We start from the raw sequence: 16607 nt of genomic DNA, 5'->3' as shown, positions 1-16607 counted from the left end.
CAGGGTTTGAAGGAAGCAGCAGGGAATGCTGCTGAACTCAGACTAAAATGTGTGACACAAGACCTGCACTGGATAATCCCTCAAGAAATGACTGATTCCTGACCAGTGGCTGAAAATTACTTTTTTTACACCTTGTTTCCCACGGGTTTCAGGAGAAATTTGCTTTTCCATGGGTATTTTATTCCATGGAAGTGTGTCCACGTGTTCTTCCTGAAGGGATGAAAACCTCTCAGAGGTGACAAAGTGCTGGGGTCACTCACCAGTTTGCTGGCCTTGGTGGCATCAAGGGAATCTGTGGAGAGAGCAGAAACAGAGCCATGAGCCTGAGGGACACCCCTGTCCCCATCCCAGTGTCCCTGCAGCCAGAGGGCACCCAGCAGGGGGACAGGAGAATTTTGGGAAGTGGGAGTGAAGCAGAGTCAGGAAATGGTGGCACAGTGGGGTGTGGGTTGGAGGAACAGGGAATTCCTTATGGGATCTGCTGGCTGAGGAAGGCAAACACTTGGATACACCTCAGAACTGGGGCAGTTCCACTGCTCTCCTTGGGCTGAATCCCTGGATTTCATGGATTCCCAAGGTCTGGCACAGGCTGCTCAGGGAGGGGCAGAGTCACCCTTGCTGAGGGGGTTGAAACCCATGTGACTGTGGCACTTGGGGACACAGAACCATGGAATGGTTTGGGTGCAAGGGACCTTAAATCCCATCAACCCCACCTTGTGCCATGGGCAGGGACACCTCCCACTGTCCCAGGGACACTTCCAAGGATCCAGGGACAGCCACAGCTTCTCTGGGCAACCTGTGCCAGGGCCTCTCCACCCTCACAGGGAAGAATTCCTTCACAATATCCCACCCCCATCTCTCCTTTTCCAGTGGGAAGCCATTCCCTGTGTCCTGTCCCTGCCTGGCAGGTGTGTCTGGATTCCCAGCCTTGCCCAGGTGTCACATCTACCCAAAAGTGTCCCCTCCTGTGCTGGATCCGTGGCAGAGCCATCCCTGCACCCTCCACTGCAGTGCTGCTGCAGCAGCTGCTGTATCCATGGAAACCCTTGGCAGGCAGCCACATCCCAGCCCTGCATCCCTGACAGCATCACCCCACAGCCCACCTGCAGCCCGGGCTCCTCCTGCTCCTCCTTGGTTGGTCTGTCCCAACCCAGCATCCAGCGTGTCCAGAGGAGCTGGGAAGGGGCTGGAGCACCAGGAGCAGCTGAGGGAGCTGGGAAAGGGGGCTCAGGGGGGAATTCCTGACTCTCCAAAAGTCCCTAAATTCCTGGAGCCAGGTGGGACTTGGGATCTGCTCCTAGGGGACAGGAGGAGAGGGAACAGCCTCAAGCCGTACCAGATTGGATATTGGGAAAATTCCTTCTTGGAAAGGCAGGGGTGGAGTCCCATCCCTGGGGGGATTTACCAGCCCTGTGGATGTGGCACCTGGGGACAGGGACACTGGTGGCCTGGGCAGTGCTGGGGGATTAAGGAGTGTCCGAGGGCTTTTCCAGCCTAAACGAATTTATTACTCTATTTCACGATTCTGCACTGACTGCAGCATCCAAAGCAGAGAGTCATTCAGTTTTCCCCAACTAATTTCACCTCCTACTTCCTGAGAGGAGAAATCCCACCCACAGCCAACACCCACCTCCCTCAGCCCACCCCATCCGCCAATCCCGATCCCTCAAACGCTTCCCACCCCATCTGCCAATCCCGATCCCACAAACGCTTCCCACGTGGAGCTCCCGGCTTGGCAGACGGAGCAGCCAAGGCAGGAAGCTGGCAGAGCCCCTGCCGGCAGCTCCCGGGATCCCGCAGAGCCGGGGGAAAACATTCCCGACAAAGCAGAGCTCACAGGGAGGGAGGGAAGCCTGTCTGGGCTCCCAGCCAGGGATGGCGGGGCCCAGGGATGTGGGAAACGGGGAAGGAATGATCAGAGGAGAGAGGGAAGGGATCCCTGCCCACGGGTGGGAATGGGGCTGGAGACAGGGATGCTCCAATTCCACAGGGATGTTGTAATTCCACAGGTTCAGAGTGGTCAGTGCCCACCGGGAAATAGTCCATGATTTCCCCCTTCCTTACAGGAAGGATTTCCTGGGAATCCAGAAGGGAGTCCCAACCCCTCCAAGAGAGATTTTCTCCTCTCCAGGAAGGATTTCCCATCTCACCTGGGAAGGACTTCCCACCTTTCCAGGAAGGATTCCCAACCCTTCCAAGAGAGATTTCCTGTTCCTCCAGGAAAAATTTCCCATCTCAGCTGGGAAGGACTTCCCACTTCTACAGGAGAAATTCCCCATCTCTCCAGGAAGGATTCTTACTCCTCCAAGAGAAATTTCCCATTTCTTCAGGAAGGATTCCCACTCCTCCAGGAGAGATTCCCCATCTCCTCCAAAAGAGATTTCCTGCTCTCCAGGAAGGCTTTCCCATCTCACCTGGGATGGACTTCCCATCTCTGCAGGAAGGATTCCCACTCCTCCAGGAGAGATTTCCCATTTCTTCAGGAAGGATTCCCACCCCTCCAGGAGGGATTCCCCATCTCCTCCAAAAGGGATTTCCTGTCTCTCCAGGAAGGATTTCCCATCTCACCTGGGATGGACTTCCCATCTCTGCAGGAAGGATTCCCACCCCTCCAGGAGGGATTCCCCATTCCTTTCAGGAATAATCTCCCATCCCCTCCACTAAGAATTTCCACCTCTCTGGGAAGGGTTTCCCAGTTGTCCCATACCTCTCTTGGGGACCTTCATGGCAGCAGAGTCTGGCGTTTCTGGGGATGTTGTGTCTGCTCCATCCTCAAAGACCTGGATCTGGAAAAACACAACAACCATCCTTGCCCAAAATTCCCAAACAGGGAGACCAGATCACTCTGGGAATGGGTTCAGCAGAGCAGATCCCATAGTTTTGGCACAGAATTTTAATTTCATCATTCTGGCTTTGCCATCAACCTTCCTGAAAACAGCCACACACTCATTATTCCCACTGAGAATGTGGAATATTCACACAGGCAATGAGGAAAGTCAAAGCTCTGGATTTGACAGCCTGGAACATCCGTAGCAGATTCAGGGATTTCTCTCTGTGAACTATTTTTGGATTCGTTTTTGCTGGATAAACATGGAAAATGAGGTTGGGAGGGATTAGATCCATGAGAAAGAACCAGCCTTGTGCCTCAGATCAACACCTCCAAAATTGTTCCTGCAGGAATTTGCCTGATCCATCACCACCTCCCACCTGCGAGATCAGCTTAAAAATCAAAATAACCTGAGAAGCTGTCAGACAGGAATTCCATTTTGGGAAGATTCCCAACACCAGGAATGATGAAAATTGAATTAAAAGCCACAAGGAGACCAAGGAAAAGGTGATGCCAAGGAAATCACGACACCTGCAGCCATGCAGGGTGGGAATTCTGAGTGGTCTGGGGGGTTCCCATTAGGTACAGCCTAGGAGGGAATTCCAAAGGTGCTGGAGAGGCTGGGGAAGGGACAGAGCAGGACTGGATCTGGAGTGACACTGGGAACTGCCACCACAGACTGGGCACATGGTGGCCATCGAGCTCCTCTGCCAGGCAGAGGATTTCCACACACCAGAAAAGGAACAGCCACGCTTGGAATTGCCAGCTTGGGTAGAATCAGGGAATCCTGGAATGGTTTGAGTGGGAAAGGACCTTAAATGCCACCCAGTGCCACCCCTGCCATGGGCAGGGACTCCTCCCACTGTGCCAGGCTGCTCCAAGTCCCATCCCAGCTCACCCTGGACACTGCCAGGGATGGGGGATGCATCCAGCCCCAGGCAGAGCCTCGTGCCCAGCGCCCTCTGCCCCTCCCTGCCCCTGCCGAGGGGTGCCAGGGGCGGGGTCCCCTCTCTGCGCCCCCCAGGGTGGCTCAGGATCAGCTCTGCACCTGCTGGCACAGCCCTGCACCCACAGCTCTGCTCTGGGATGGAGGATCTGGGGGATTTGGGGGCTGTTTACCCATCCTGCTTCCCAGGTGTGTCCCCACCCATTCCCCAGCTCTGGAATTTTGGGTGGGGGTTGAGCATCACTCGCTGCACACCCAGCCCAGAGGCTGAGGTGACAAAAAATGGGAACAGCTTCCACTGGGAAAGGGGAGATTGGGCTGGGATATTGGGAAGGAATTCCTGGCTGGGAGGGTGAGGAGGGGCTGGGCTGGAATTCCCAGAGCAGCTGGATCCCTGGAAGTGCCCAGGGCCAGGTTGGATTGGACAGGGCTTGGAGCAGCCTGGGACAGTGGAAGGTGTCCCTGACTGGCAGGGGGTGGCACTGGGGGGGCTCTGAGGTCCCTCCTGGTCCTGCAGACCCAACTTTTTCCCTGTAAACCCTCAAAGCCTCTCCCAGCTGGCAGGAGAGGCTGAGAGACAGACAAAGGAGCTGGGTGCGTGTGTCCAGTTTTAATGTGGGGAACTGGGAGTGAGGCAGAGTTACATTTGGGAAATCTCCATGGTGATCCCAGGAGAGCAGCAGAGCTCCATCCAGCAATTCCCACACACCAATAGTGTTTGGGGTGGGTGAAAACATGAAAAGCTTCCTGGTGAGTTTGCCTCCAGCTCTGGTGGGTTCAGCTCTCTGTGGTTATCCCATTATTTAAAGGATGGGGATCATCTTCCCTCATCCTGTCTCAAGCTCAAAGGGACTGAAAAAGTGAATGGCTGGACTCCCCTTAAAGGTGTTTTCCAACCTTAGTGATGCCTGGAATCTCTCCTGGATGAGCCACTGCTGCAGCCTCTGACTATGCATGATCCAAAGGGACAGCAGATGCTGGGATGGACCCCAGGACCCAAATGCCCTCATTTTGTGCTCAGCTTCCCTCTGTCACCCAATCCCAAGGTCCTGGCAATGAGAGGCCATGGGGTGGGATACAAACCAGTCCCTTTGTGCCAGGAAGGGGACAGGAGCTGGCTGGGGGGCTCTGGTGTCACCTCTCTGCCCTTGGAAGGTGACAAAGGGAATTACCCTGGAGGATGTTTGCTCTGGAGGGAGCTCCTGGCTCCTGCTGCAGCACACGAGCAGCAAACCTCAGGACCCACACCCACACCCTGTGTTTTATCTCCTTGCAGGTAAACACAATTTAATTAAATTTCCTTGGATCTGCTTCCAGGTAAACAACTGAGATCAATCCCAAACTCCAGCTGGAAATCAACCCCAAACTCCAGCTGGAGATCAACCCCAAACTCCAGCTGGAGATCAACCCCAAACTCCAGCTGGAGATCAATCCCAAAATTCCACCTGGAAATCAATCCCAAACTCCTTCTGGAGATCAATCCCAAACTCCAGCTGGAGATCAATCCCAAACTCCAGCTGATGATCAATCCCAAACTCTACCTGGGGATCAATCCCAAACTCCACCTGGGGATCAATCCCAAACTCCAGCTAGAAATCAATCCCCAACTCCTGCTGCAGGTGGTAAATACAGGGCAGCACCAGGCTGGACACCTCACTGGGAAGCAGAATGGAACAACTGGGAATTCACCATGCTCTTTTCATTGCAGAACCTCAAGGAATGTGCAGAGGCTGAAATTCCAGCTGGGTTTGGAGCCTGTGGGAAATGAAGATCCCCCAAACCCCCAGGGCTGTTTCCCTGTGTTTAATGACCCCAAGGACCCCAGAGCCCTGGGATCCCACCCACCTGGGACTGCCTGACGAAGATGCCGTGGTTCTCCTCGCAGGTGAAGTATTTCCTGCCCTGCACTGTGCCATCATTCTTGCCCTTGGCCTCGTCCAGGATGACCCCCACCCACTTGCCAGTGGCAAAGAGGGTGGCCCCCAGGTAGGCCACGGTGCCTCGGTGGCCCTTGCCGATGACCTCCACACGGGAGCCCACCTTGAGGGGCTTGCTGCCGCCGTCTGAGCTCATCCTGGGCGTGCTGGAGGCCTGGGGAACACAGACAGCAGGGCTCAGAAAGCTGGGATGGACACAAGGCTTGGCTATTGGGGTGGTTCATCTCCCTCCACCCCTTTTTATTTTGGGTAATTCCTTTTGCTCCCGAACAGGAGACACAAATCATGGCACATCCATCTGGTTGATCCCCTTTGATAACATTTTTATAAGCTTGAGGGGGAAAAACCCACAAGAGCAGCACAGTTGCTCCATTTTTCCCATTTGATCAGCATTCCCATGGTTTAACTGCGTGCCCAGGAGCAGACAGGCTGTTTGGGACACAGGTCATTGTCCCATCCCTTCACACTCTCAGGATCTGGTATCCCACCTTGGAATTTGGGTGGCAAAGTCCAGCAGCTCTCCAGGTGGGATTGGCATTATCCACAGCCTCAGGCTGTGCCAGGGGAGGTTTAGATTGGATACTGGGAAAATTCCTAGGAGGAATTTTCCAGGTCCCCACCCCTGGAGAGACTTAAAACCTCGACAATTCCATGATCCTGTCACAAACATTACATCCATGTTCATATTTCAGCACCAGGACACTCCAAGTGTGACATCCCGGAATTCCATTCCATGGAATTCTGGGAAGGTTTGGGTGGGATGGGACCTTAAAGCCCATCCTGCCACGGGCAGGGGGACCTTCCACTGTCCCAGGTTGCTCTAAGCCCCATCCAACCTGGCCTTGAACACTTCCAGGGGCAGCCACAGCTTCTCTGGGAATTCCAGCCCAGTCCCTCCCCACCCTCCCAGCCAGGCATTCCTTCTCAATATCCCACCACAATCTCTCCTTTTCCAGTGGGAAGCCATTCCCTGTTTCCTGTCACTCCAAGCCTGTGTCCAAAGCCCCTCTCCAGATCTTCTGGGGATCCTCAAAACTGTGACACCTTTCAATCCCACTGCCTCCATCCCAGAGGGGACAGGGATGGTCCCTGTCCTGCTCAGCTCCATCTTCCCATCCATCCCAATCTCCCAGCAAACCCCAAAACGGGACCAGTTTGGCATTTCCCCCACCCCATGTGTCACTGGTTCTGGTCATGGTGCAGAAATGTGGAATTTTGGTCGCTCTGGGCCTGGTTTCAGCCAAAGAATCTGCTCTTTATTCCAGGAAAACAGAGCCTCTTTCACTGGAAGGGTTGGGAAAGCCCTGGGGACAAACCTCAGGACACCAGAGGAGGTTTGGAGATTCAGGGAACCCTCAGCCTGGGGAAGAACCCAGGGGACTTTGGAAGCTCCTGGAATCCTAACAAACCACCCCCTTCCCTTGCACATCACTTCCTGAGGCTGGAATGCAGGGAACCCACCGAGTTTGGGGTTCTGTGACTAAAACCAGGGATGCAGGTTTTCCCATAAGGCTGAATTCCAGGTTTTATCCAACACAACCAACAGAAATCAAACATCACAAAATAACCTTATATTAAAACCCAAAATCCATCAAACAGCGAAGAAACCCAAGACCTCAAAGGAAAAACTGATGCTCCAGATTCAAATATTTCCCAAAGTTCTGGGAGAAACATCCTGGAAAACTGTGTCTCCAGAAAAGGAGAGCAGAGCTCAAAGAAAACAAGAAGCCTAAAGGAAAATCCCAAATCCCCAGGAAATGGGAAGGTTTCTGGACAGGAATTTTTATCCCTCCTCATCTGGCACCTGCAGCCAGGTAAGTTCTGTTGGATGAGACACACTCCAAGCCCAGGGGAAGCCATTCCCTGTGTCCTCTCCCTCCATCCTTGTCCCCAGTCCTTTTCCAGCTCTCCTGGAGCCCCTTCAGGCCCTGGAGCCTCCCTGGAGCCTCCTCTACTCCAAGCTGGACATTCCCAGCTCTCCCAGCCTGTTCCTGACAGACATTTGCCAACCAGCATTAATTTCACAGAAACTTTTCCCAAGACTTTCACACTTGGGAAAAGAAGGAGAGCCCAGAATGAATTCCTCCCACCCCATCCCATCCCTCAGGATCAGCCACTGACTCCCAACTTCTATTTCCAATTAATCAGAAATTGGTTGTGTGGGACACCTGGAAGCTCCAATCCAAAGTATAAACCCCATGAAGATTCAAACCAATTAATTGATGAATCCAGGTTTTACAAGAGGAAGAACTGTCCCAGCTAAAAGCAGGTGGGATGGGCATTCTAATGTGGAAGCCAGTGGCCATCACAGGAGAGATGGAGACACCTGTGGTGACACCTCCTGGGACAGTCATCCTTGGGGACACCACAGCACAGCAGCTGGTGACACAGCCCAGAATTCCCTCAGCTTCCCAGGCAGCTCCTCGTGGATCCCCTCAGTCCTGGGAATGGGGAGAGGATGGAGCAGCAGAACTGTGGGAAGCCACAGGGGAAGAGAGAAGGGCTGAGGCCACTCACAGTGAGAGCCCTGTCACTGCTCAGCCTGGAAGGGGAATAAGCTCCCAAATCCCAGTAAATGAGGAATCCAGGGATTCACAGTGAGGCAGTGGGAGATCTGAGCAGGGCAGGTGCTGAGGATGGAGCAGCCAGAGGAACAAGCAGGAATGCTGCAGCCCAGGAGGAGCCTGTCCCACATCCCAGAGCTCCCATCTCACTCCAGGGACACCAGGTGAGGGACAAGCATGTGGCTGTGCTGCCCCCACCACCAGAGACTGCTCCCCACAACTTCCCACTCCCAAATCCTGCACTTTCCCATCTTCACCCCTTTTTGAAGCATAACAGACATCCACAGCCTGTCTGCTCTGCTGTGTGAAGGTGCTGGTGGCAAGGCACTGGAATCAGGGTGAATTCCCACTGATTTGGGTCACATTCCCATGCTCCATCAGAACCTGAGGGCTTCAGTTCCTCTCCATCCCAGTGGATCACCCTGGGAATATTCAATGTTCCTCCAGGAGCACCTCCCCCATGCAGGTGAGACTCTGGAGCCTCAAAGTGCCACTCAAAGCTCAGATCAAAAGTTTGGGGAGAATCCCAAGCAGCCAGCTCTGACAAGATCCAAATTCCAGGCACGGCCCACAAAGCTGGAAGAGGGAAAGACTTGGAGAAGAATTCTGGGTTTAAGTCTGCTCAGCACCGAGTCAGGATCACCCTGGGACTGAGGGTGGCTGCTGTGGGTGACACCAGGACGTGGCACTGGGATGAAGCACTCTGCACCATGGTGGCACTGGATTCCAGGCTGACAAACTGGGAGCGTGTGGGTGACTCTGGACACCAGGAACAGCATCCCCAAAACCTAGGGAGTGGCTCCAGCCCCAGGAAGGGGGCAGTGCCCATCCCAAAATCCATGTGAGCCAAACAGGGATAATCTCACAGTGCTGTCCTGGGACCCTCAAAATCCCTGGGACACCCTCAGGATTCCCAGCTCTTTCAGCCACATCTCCATCAGCCCTTGGAGCCTTCCCTCCACCCCTATCCCCTTGGAGTCCCCAAAATCCCACCAGGCTGTCGTGGCAGAGCTGTCAGGACTCAGGTTGGAATTCCAGCCCCTTCCTCCTGCTCCCCCATGGAAAAAAAGGATGTTTGGGGGGCAGATGTGAGGCTCCAGCCCACACAGATCTGCACAGACACACACTCAGACCCTGCCAGGGTGGGCAGAAAAGGCTCCAGGCTGGGAAGTTTCCCTGAGCTGCTCTCTCTGCAGCCAAATCCCTCTGGCCACAGCCCAAATCCCACCAGCTCTAGGTCTGGTGAATCCCACAGCAGGCAGGACATGATGCCCACGGAGGCTCTGGGGGTCCCGTGGAGAGGTGGGCAGGCTCTGCCATCCCCAGCTGCATCCTGGAGTCGCTGCCAAGTTGGCACAGCCAGGCCTGAAGGCGCTGGCAGTGCCCAGCAGGGTCTGGGACACAATGTCACCGCGGTGGCCACACAGGGACACGGGAAAGGCCCGGCCCGGGTCCGGGGGGGCCGCTGGCACCGCACAGCACAGCACAGCCCAGGGGCAGCTGCAATACGGAAAAACCTGGAAGCGCTTGCCAGGCCCGCGGAAGGGAGCTCGGCATCGCTCCGGAGGGAGGGGAAACAGCAAAACACGCCGGGATCTTTGTGCTGAGCAGCCCCGGCAGGGCTGAGCCGGAGCCGGGGAAGGGGCTGAGCCGGAGCCGGGGTAATTAACCGCAGTTAATGAATTGGGGTAATCACCTACACTCTGGCCAAAAGAGCCGGCCCTGGTGCAAACCGGAGCATCCACCTCCCCTCCCGGCATTATTGTCAGCGAGAGGTGCCAGCCACATTCCAGAGACACGGCAGCACAATCGGAGATTTCCCTCCAAACCCCAGCTATTTTCGCTGCGACAGCGTGGCGATCTGTCGCGATAGGAGCTGTTGAGTCAGCTCCATCCCCCCCTTACCCGGCCGGACGCGTGCCTCCTGCCCTGGGCCATGCTGCTGCGCTCCAGAGATCCCCGATTTGCAGGCAGCAGCTCTCTCTCTCCCAGCTCTCATCCAGCGGTGCTTCCCAGCGTCCCGGCCGATCCCAGCATCCCCGTGCCCCCCTCCCTCCCCTCCCCTCCCCCGAGCGGTACAAGAGGGGAGGGAAGCCCTTTTCTGGGCGAGGATGCTCCGAGGGAGGAAGGGAGGGATACAGAGAATTCCAGCGCTGCCGATGGAGCCACTCTGCGCCAGTGCCGCTCCAGACTTGTCACGGCGCTGGCGGCTCGCTGGGTCCTAAAGCTCCCCGCAAGAGGAGGCAGCGGGCCACTCCAGGCCTCCTCCTGCTCGCCCTGTGGTGGCCACTGGGCAGGGACACCCCAAATTCCTCCCGCACGGCTCCCGCCGTGACCCCAGCCAAAGACTGCCCCGCTTGCTCTTCCCTCGGTGGAGAATTTTGAGGAAAAACAACGCCCCTGGAGCGGGGTTTGTCCCAAATCCCCGCGAGCAGCACCCGTGGGTGGGTGGAGCACAAGGGGTTAATTATGGGCAGCTTGAATGATCGCTAATTGTCCCGCTCCTGGCTGTGACAGGTGACATTGTGTCCCATTGTTCCTGGCTGAGCTGACAGATCCCAAATCAACGCACTCACCCCTCTTCTGGGCACTGTTCCCGGTGTTATTCAGGCTAACCAGGGGATTTGGGAGCCATTGGCCACTGGCCCACATTCCAAACCTGCGATCCACACATGGGATCCACAGAATATCCCGAGCTGGATCACGGATCCCAAAAACCCCACCCTGCCCCTGAGAGCTGTTCAAACACTCCTGGAGCTCTGGCAGCCTCAGGGCAGGAGCTTTAACAATGCACAACTGGGATAAACACCACAAAACCCAGCTGGAAACTGGGAATTTCTCACTGGGACCACTAGGAACTCGACCAGAGTCACCTCAGGTATCTGCAGGTCATTGGAGCTGCTTCCCCTCTCCATGCTGGTTTAAACTTCACACCCACAAAATTCACACAAAATTCTCCAAAATGCTACAAAAAGGATGAACTCCTTCCCTTCAGCCTTAGATTCTAAACCAGTTTAGAAGATTTAGAAAATCTGAATTATTTTATCCGTAGAGGGAGAAACTTTCTCAGCCACTGGAAGCTTCCCTGCCAGAATCTGGGAGCAAATATCACCTGTGTCACCTATTTATGGACTCATGGAATGGTTTGGGTGGGAAAAGACCTTAAATCCCATCAATTCCAGCCCCTGCCATGGGCAGGGACACCTTCCACTGTCCCAGGCTGCTCCAAGCCCTGTCCAACCTGGCCTTGGACACTTCCAGGAGCAGCCACAGCTTCTCTGGGCAGCTTGTGCAACCAGCACCCTCAGAGGGATGAATTTCTTCCTAATTCCTAAATTCTGAAGGATTTCTGCTCTTCCTCTCCCCTGCAGGATTCTCCTTTGGGATCCTGGCTGGTCCCCAGGAGGGGAACAAGAGCAGTGACACAAACACTTGGAAGGTGCTCAGCAGGGGTTGTGCTCCAAGGAGAGGCTGGAATGCCAAGAGGGAACTCAAATTCAAGAATGTTTCCTCTAAGTGCAAGGAAAACCAGGAAATAGGCAGGGAATTTCAGCAGGAATGCAGATGGGAGGAAGGGTGAGCTCTGGGAGCACCCCCTCAGAGGATGGGAACTCCCCACTGCTCTTCCCACAGAGCTCTGGGAACAGCAGGACAAACCCAAAACCAGGAAAATACCAGGGAATACCAGACAGGCTTTGCTCCCAGGTGGAGCAGAAGAGCAGTTGTTAATTTAAAAAGAAAATTACAAATTTCACACAGCTCCTGCCCCTCCTCCTCAGTCAGTTTTCCGTGTTAAACTGAAGCACAAGGGAATTTTTTTTTTACACACAACCACAATTTCATGGGATCATGGAATGGTTTGGGATGGGGGGGAATATCAAATCCCACCCAGAGTCACCCCTGCCATAAGCAGGGACAGCTTCCACTGTTCTAGGTTGCTCCAAGCCCCATCCAACCTGGCCTGGAACATTTCCAGGGGCAGCCACAGCTTCTCTGGGAAACCTGTGTTGAAAATCATGGAATAGAATCATGGAATCCTTTAAGTTGGAAAAGCCTTTTCAAGTCATGGATATCCCACTTCTCAACACAACTAAGTCACAGGCACCACTCACCATCTCCTGCTTTTTTTACTACTTGGATTTGGGATGAAAATGAACCCCTGAGGGAAAGAATCCTGGAAAACCCTGAGCTGGGAAAGACTCACAAGGATCCTGAGCTTCAACACAAAGCTGAAGTAGGGCAGTAGCTTTATTAGTGCCTGAGTTAAGGGGATATGGGAAGTTCTGGTAATTAAAGCTCTGTGAGATAATCCAGAGCCTCTGGGAACACCCCAACCTCCAACAAGGCTTTGGCTGCTCCACCCTCACCAAACCTGCTCTGTACAAAGAGGAAAAATCCCTATTTTCCCCCAAACTCAGACATTGCCATGTCAGAATGAACTGCTGCTCCAGCTGAAAAAAATCCCCAGGATAAATAAACCTTCCTGAAACTTCCCTTTTCCAGGGAAACACACAAAATCTGATTAAACCACTGAAATAAATTCCCTGCTGTGCTGAGCAGGGATGGGACTGGTACAGGAAGCAGGACCCATCCCAGGTATTTTGGGATTTATCAGGAGCACCACAGACCACAGGCACTGCCCTGTGCTCCCACTGGGATGGACACTGGGAAGGAGCAGCCCAGAGCATCCTCAGGGTCACACCTGGCTGGGGCTGGAGTGATCCTCACTCTCCTGGGAGGAAGCACTGGGTGTCACAGAGCTCCAGGGATTCCCAGTGCCACCCATGCCACTTCCCAGGGATTCCCAGTGCCACCCATGCCACCTCCAGGGATTCCCAGTGCCACCCATGCCACCTCCAGGGATTCCCAGTGCCACCCATGTCACCTCCAGGGATTCCCAGTGCCACCCATGCCACTTCCCAGGGATTCCCAGTGCCACCCACACCACTTCCAGGGATTCCCAGTGCCACCCATGCCACCTCCAGGGATTCCCAGTGCCACCCACACCACTTCCCAGGCCATGGATCCCCCCATAAACCACCCCAGCCATTGCACTGCAGGATTCACACAGATTTCCTGCTGCCCAAACTCTCTGTCTAATTCATCATCACACAGAAAAGAAGTGCAGAAATATCCCCCCTCAACCTCCAGGCTTTTCCCTGGGATCTGGGATACAAGCCAGTCCCCTGCTGAGCAGCTGGAACACCCCCAGCTCAAGGAGCATGAGGAGGAGGGAGGTGAAGAACCTTCAGAAATTCCCACCTTCATCCAGCAGGAGCAAAATTCCACCTTATTGCATTTTGGTATATTTTTTATACACATCTCCTGGTGAAAATCCCACAGAAAGCTGATTTTGGGATTGGGAACAGCTTGAGCTTGTCAGGAAACTGAGTTCAGGAGAGAAAACCTAAACTAGCATTTGAGGTTTGGTCTTTAATGAGTCAAAATAAACCCAGAGTGAGTTTAAGAGTTTTTTAATTCTCCTCCAAGCCCTGAACAGTCTCAGGGGAACCCAAAAGTGCCTCTGTGGAGGGGAATCGGAATCCTGGAGTCATGGAATGCTTTGGGTTGGGACTTCAAAGTTCATCCTGTGCCACACCATTCCCCCATCCCAGGTGGATCCAGCCTGGCCTTGGACACTGCCAGGGATGCAGGGGCAGCCACAGCAAATCTGGGAATTCCAGCCCAGCCAGGAATTCCTTCCCAATCTCCCCTTTCCCAGTGGGAAGCCATTCCCTGTGCCCTTGTCCCAAGTCCCCCTCTGCAGAGCTTGACCAGTTTCTCCCCAAATTAAGGACATCCACTCAAAATGAGGCCACCCAGCCAGGCCACTGGCAACAACACAAACTGGAGAGAGGACTCAGTGTCACTCACTGGGGTCTCACACCAATTTCCACGGAATTTTCGAGTGGTTTAGGGTGAAAATTCCTCAGAGATCATCGAGTACAACCATTCCCCCAGCACTGCCCCACGTCCCCAAGTGCCACATCCACAGGGCTGTTAAATCAGAACCGGACAGGCTGGACAACCCTTTCCACCAAGGAATTTCCCCAATATCCAACCTGAACCTGAGACTGCCCCCAGCAGCACCCGACCCTTCCCGACTCCACCCTCCTTGTGCAGAACCAGGTCCCTCCCAATCCTTTATTTTCCCCCCCTCGGGACCTCATTCCAGGTGATGCCGGCGCTAGGACCCGGCGCTGAGCCTGCGCCCTGCACGGCTGCACCACCGCAGCCCCCGCAGCCCCCTCCCTCCCACCCCGACCCCGCGGGATCATCCCGGCGCATTCCCGGCTCCAGCGGGGGATCCGTGATCGCTCCCGTAGCCACAGCAACGCCCGGACACGCCGAGGATGCACAGGGAGGTCAGTGGGTTTCAGCTCATCCCCCATCCCCGCGGGATTCCCTGCTCATTCCAACTGGGAGCATTCCCAGGGAAAGCTGATTTCACCGCTGGCAATGGGAGTGACAGAACTGCTCGTTCCATGCGGGACTTTGCTGGAAATCCCTGGAATTTTGCACCCTCACAAGCCGCCCTCGGATCTTGCTCCGAGCAATCCCCAGCTTTAAACTTTATTCCTTCATTCCTTATGGAATTCCCGACCGGTCCCTTCCCTCAGCGGGTTGGTAAATGAGGGCATGGAGCAGGGCGGGGGGAAATCATTCCTTAATCCAAAAACCCCAATCCATCAAAGCCCCAAATCCCTCCAAAAAAACCCCAATCCACCAAAACCCCAATCCCTGGAAAACCTGGGAGCAGAGCTCTCTGCACCATGCACAGGGGATTATCCAGTGCCATGCAGTTCCCACATCCCTGCCATCCTCACCACCCTGTTTTCCATTCTTTAGGCATTTTCCTCTGAAAAACTCAGGCATGAGGGTGAAAACACTCCCAAAATTTTGCTTCAGCCGTTCCTGGGTGGGATTTGAGGCTCTGGAGGAATCAGCATGTAACCCCTACCCTGGGATAACCCCAGAATCCCTATGCTGAAATCCATTAAAACTCCTCATTTTCCCTCTTAAATATACCAAAGGAATTTAATCCTTGTTTTTTTTCCTCAAAGCCACCACCCAGCTTCACGTTTGGGGATGGAGGCAGAAAGAAAGGAATGAAGGAATCTCTCCAAGGTCACCTGGGCAGGTGACAAACACCCAGCACATTCCAGGAATTCCCGATGAGCTCGAACAGACCCGGAATTTTTAAAAAAACCAACATGGGAACCCAAAAATGCCGCATGAAATAGGGACCTGTCTGCAGTGGAACAGCCCAGGAAGGTCCTTCCTGACAGAAATTCTGGAAGTCCAGAGGGAAGGATGGCACCGGGACCAACACATCTCATACAGGTAAACGGCCCTGCCTGCATTCCACCCCTTAATTAATCATTATGCATTAACTGATTTGGGTAATTAATTATTCATTACATGCTAATGAGGGCGGGTCGTGCTCTGCCAGAATTCCCGGCACACAGAATCCCCTGCTGGAAGATCCTGTGCTTTTCCTGGATCCAGGACCGGGAATATCCATCTGTGCCATGCTTAATGAGCCCCCCCCCAAATTAGCCAGGCATTAATTACTCCTCGGGGCTGAGTCATTCAAGCCTTCCCAATTCCCCCCAAATCCTCTCCAAATACCTCCTCGGACCCCGGAATGCCCCCCATAGACCCCTAAATGCTCTCAAACACCCCTAAATCCCCCCCAGACACCCCCACACATCCCCATAAATCACACACAGACCACGAACATCCCCACAGATCCACCCTAAATCACCCCAATACACCCCCGTTCCCACGTGAAGATCCCAATAAACCCCCCTAGAGCCCCACAAATCCCTCACACAGACCCCCATAGAGCACAGACACCCCCGCAGAGCTCCAGAAATTCTTCACACAGACCCCAAACGCTCCTCAGCTTGGAACGGCTCAGGCATCGCTCCATAAATCCCTAAATCTTCTCCAACATCCCCACAGACCCATCACCCCTTTACACCCCCTCAGACCCCTCACACACCCCCCCCTCAACACCCCTTTATACCCACACACCACACCCACACAAGACCCCAGACCCACACAATGAAAGACGCGATATCGCGACACCTCTCTCTTTTTTTTCCCCAGCCCCAAATCCACATCTCTCGCCATTCCCGGACCCTCCAAGAGCCCTCGACCCCCTCAGGCCTCCCCCGGTACCTTCGGCCCGGTCGCTCCCGGTGCCGTCGACCCCGCCCGACAACAAGGCCCCTGCGGGCTGCCCCGCGCCGTGCCTGACGCCCAGCGCGGCCGTACGGCCGCGCTGGGCGTCAGGCACGGCGCGGGGCAGCCCGCAGGGGCAGTAA

General features: G+C 54.6%; 1 protein-coding gene across 9 annotated transcripts in view; it reads right to left on the bottom strand.

The window, feature by feature from the left end:
• DCTN1 (dynactin subunit 1) overlaps window positions 1-16533 on the bottom strand; it is a 52048-nt gene extending 35515 nt beyond the window's left edge. For 4 of the 9 annotated variants that reach the window (XM_056489315.1, XM_056489318.1, XM_056489319.1 and 1 more), the window contains exons 1-4: window positions 16462-16533; window positions 5619-5864; window positions 2708-2786; window positions 261-292 (exon numbers count right to left, since the gene is read on the bottom strand). In XM_056489315.1, the coding sequence (XP_056345290.1) occupies window positions 261-292; window positions 2708-2786; window positions 5619-5846 (339 nt within the window). In that variant the 5' untranslated portion in view covers window positions 5847-5864; window positions 16462-16533. Of the gene's footprint in view, window positions 1-260; window positions 293-2707; window positions 2787-5618; window positions 5865-10179; window positions 10496-16461 lie in introns of those variants that run through there. The other 5 variants (XM_056489313.1, XM_056489316.1, XM_056489311.1 and 2 more) reach the window with 3 other exon arrangements.
• Between the last annotated feature and the right edge of the window lie 74 nt (window positions 16534-16607).

This window comes from Oenanthe melanoleuca, chromosome 4 (assembly GCF_029582105.1).
Source record: "Oenanthe melanoleuca isolate GR-GAL-2019-014 chromosome 4, OMel1.0, whole genome shotgun sequence".
In the NCBI taxonomy this organism is placed as follows: domain Eukaryota; kingdom Metazoa; phylum Chordata; class Aves; order Passeriformes; family Muscicapidae; genus Oenanthe; species Oenanthe melanoleuca.
This window is presented reverse-complemented; position numbering and strand designations above follow the sequence as displayed.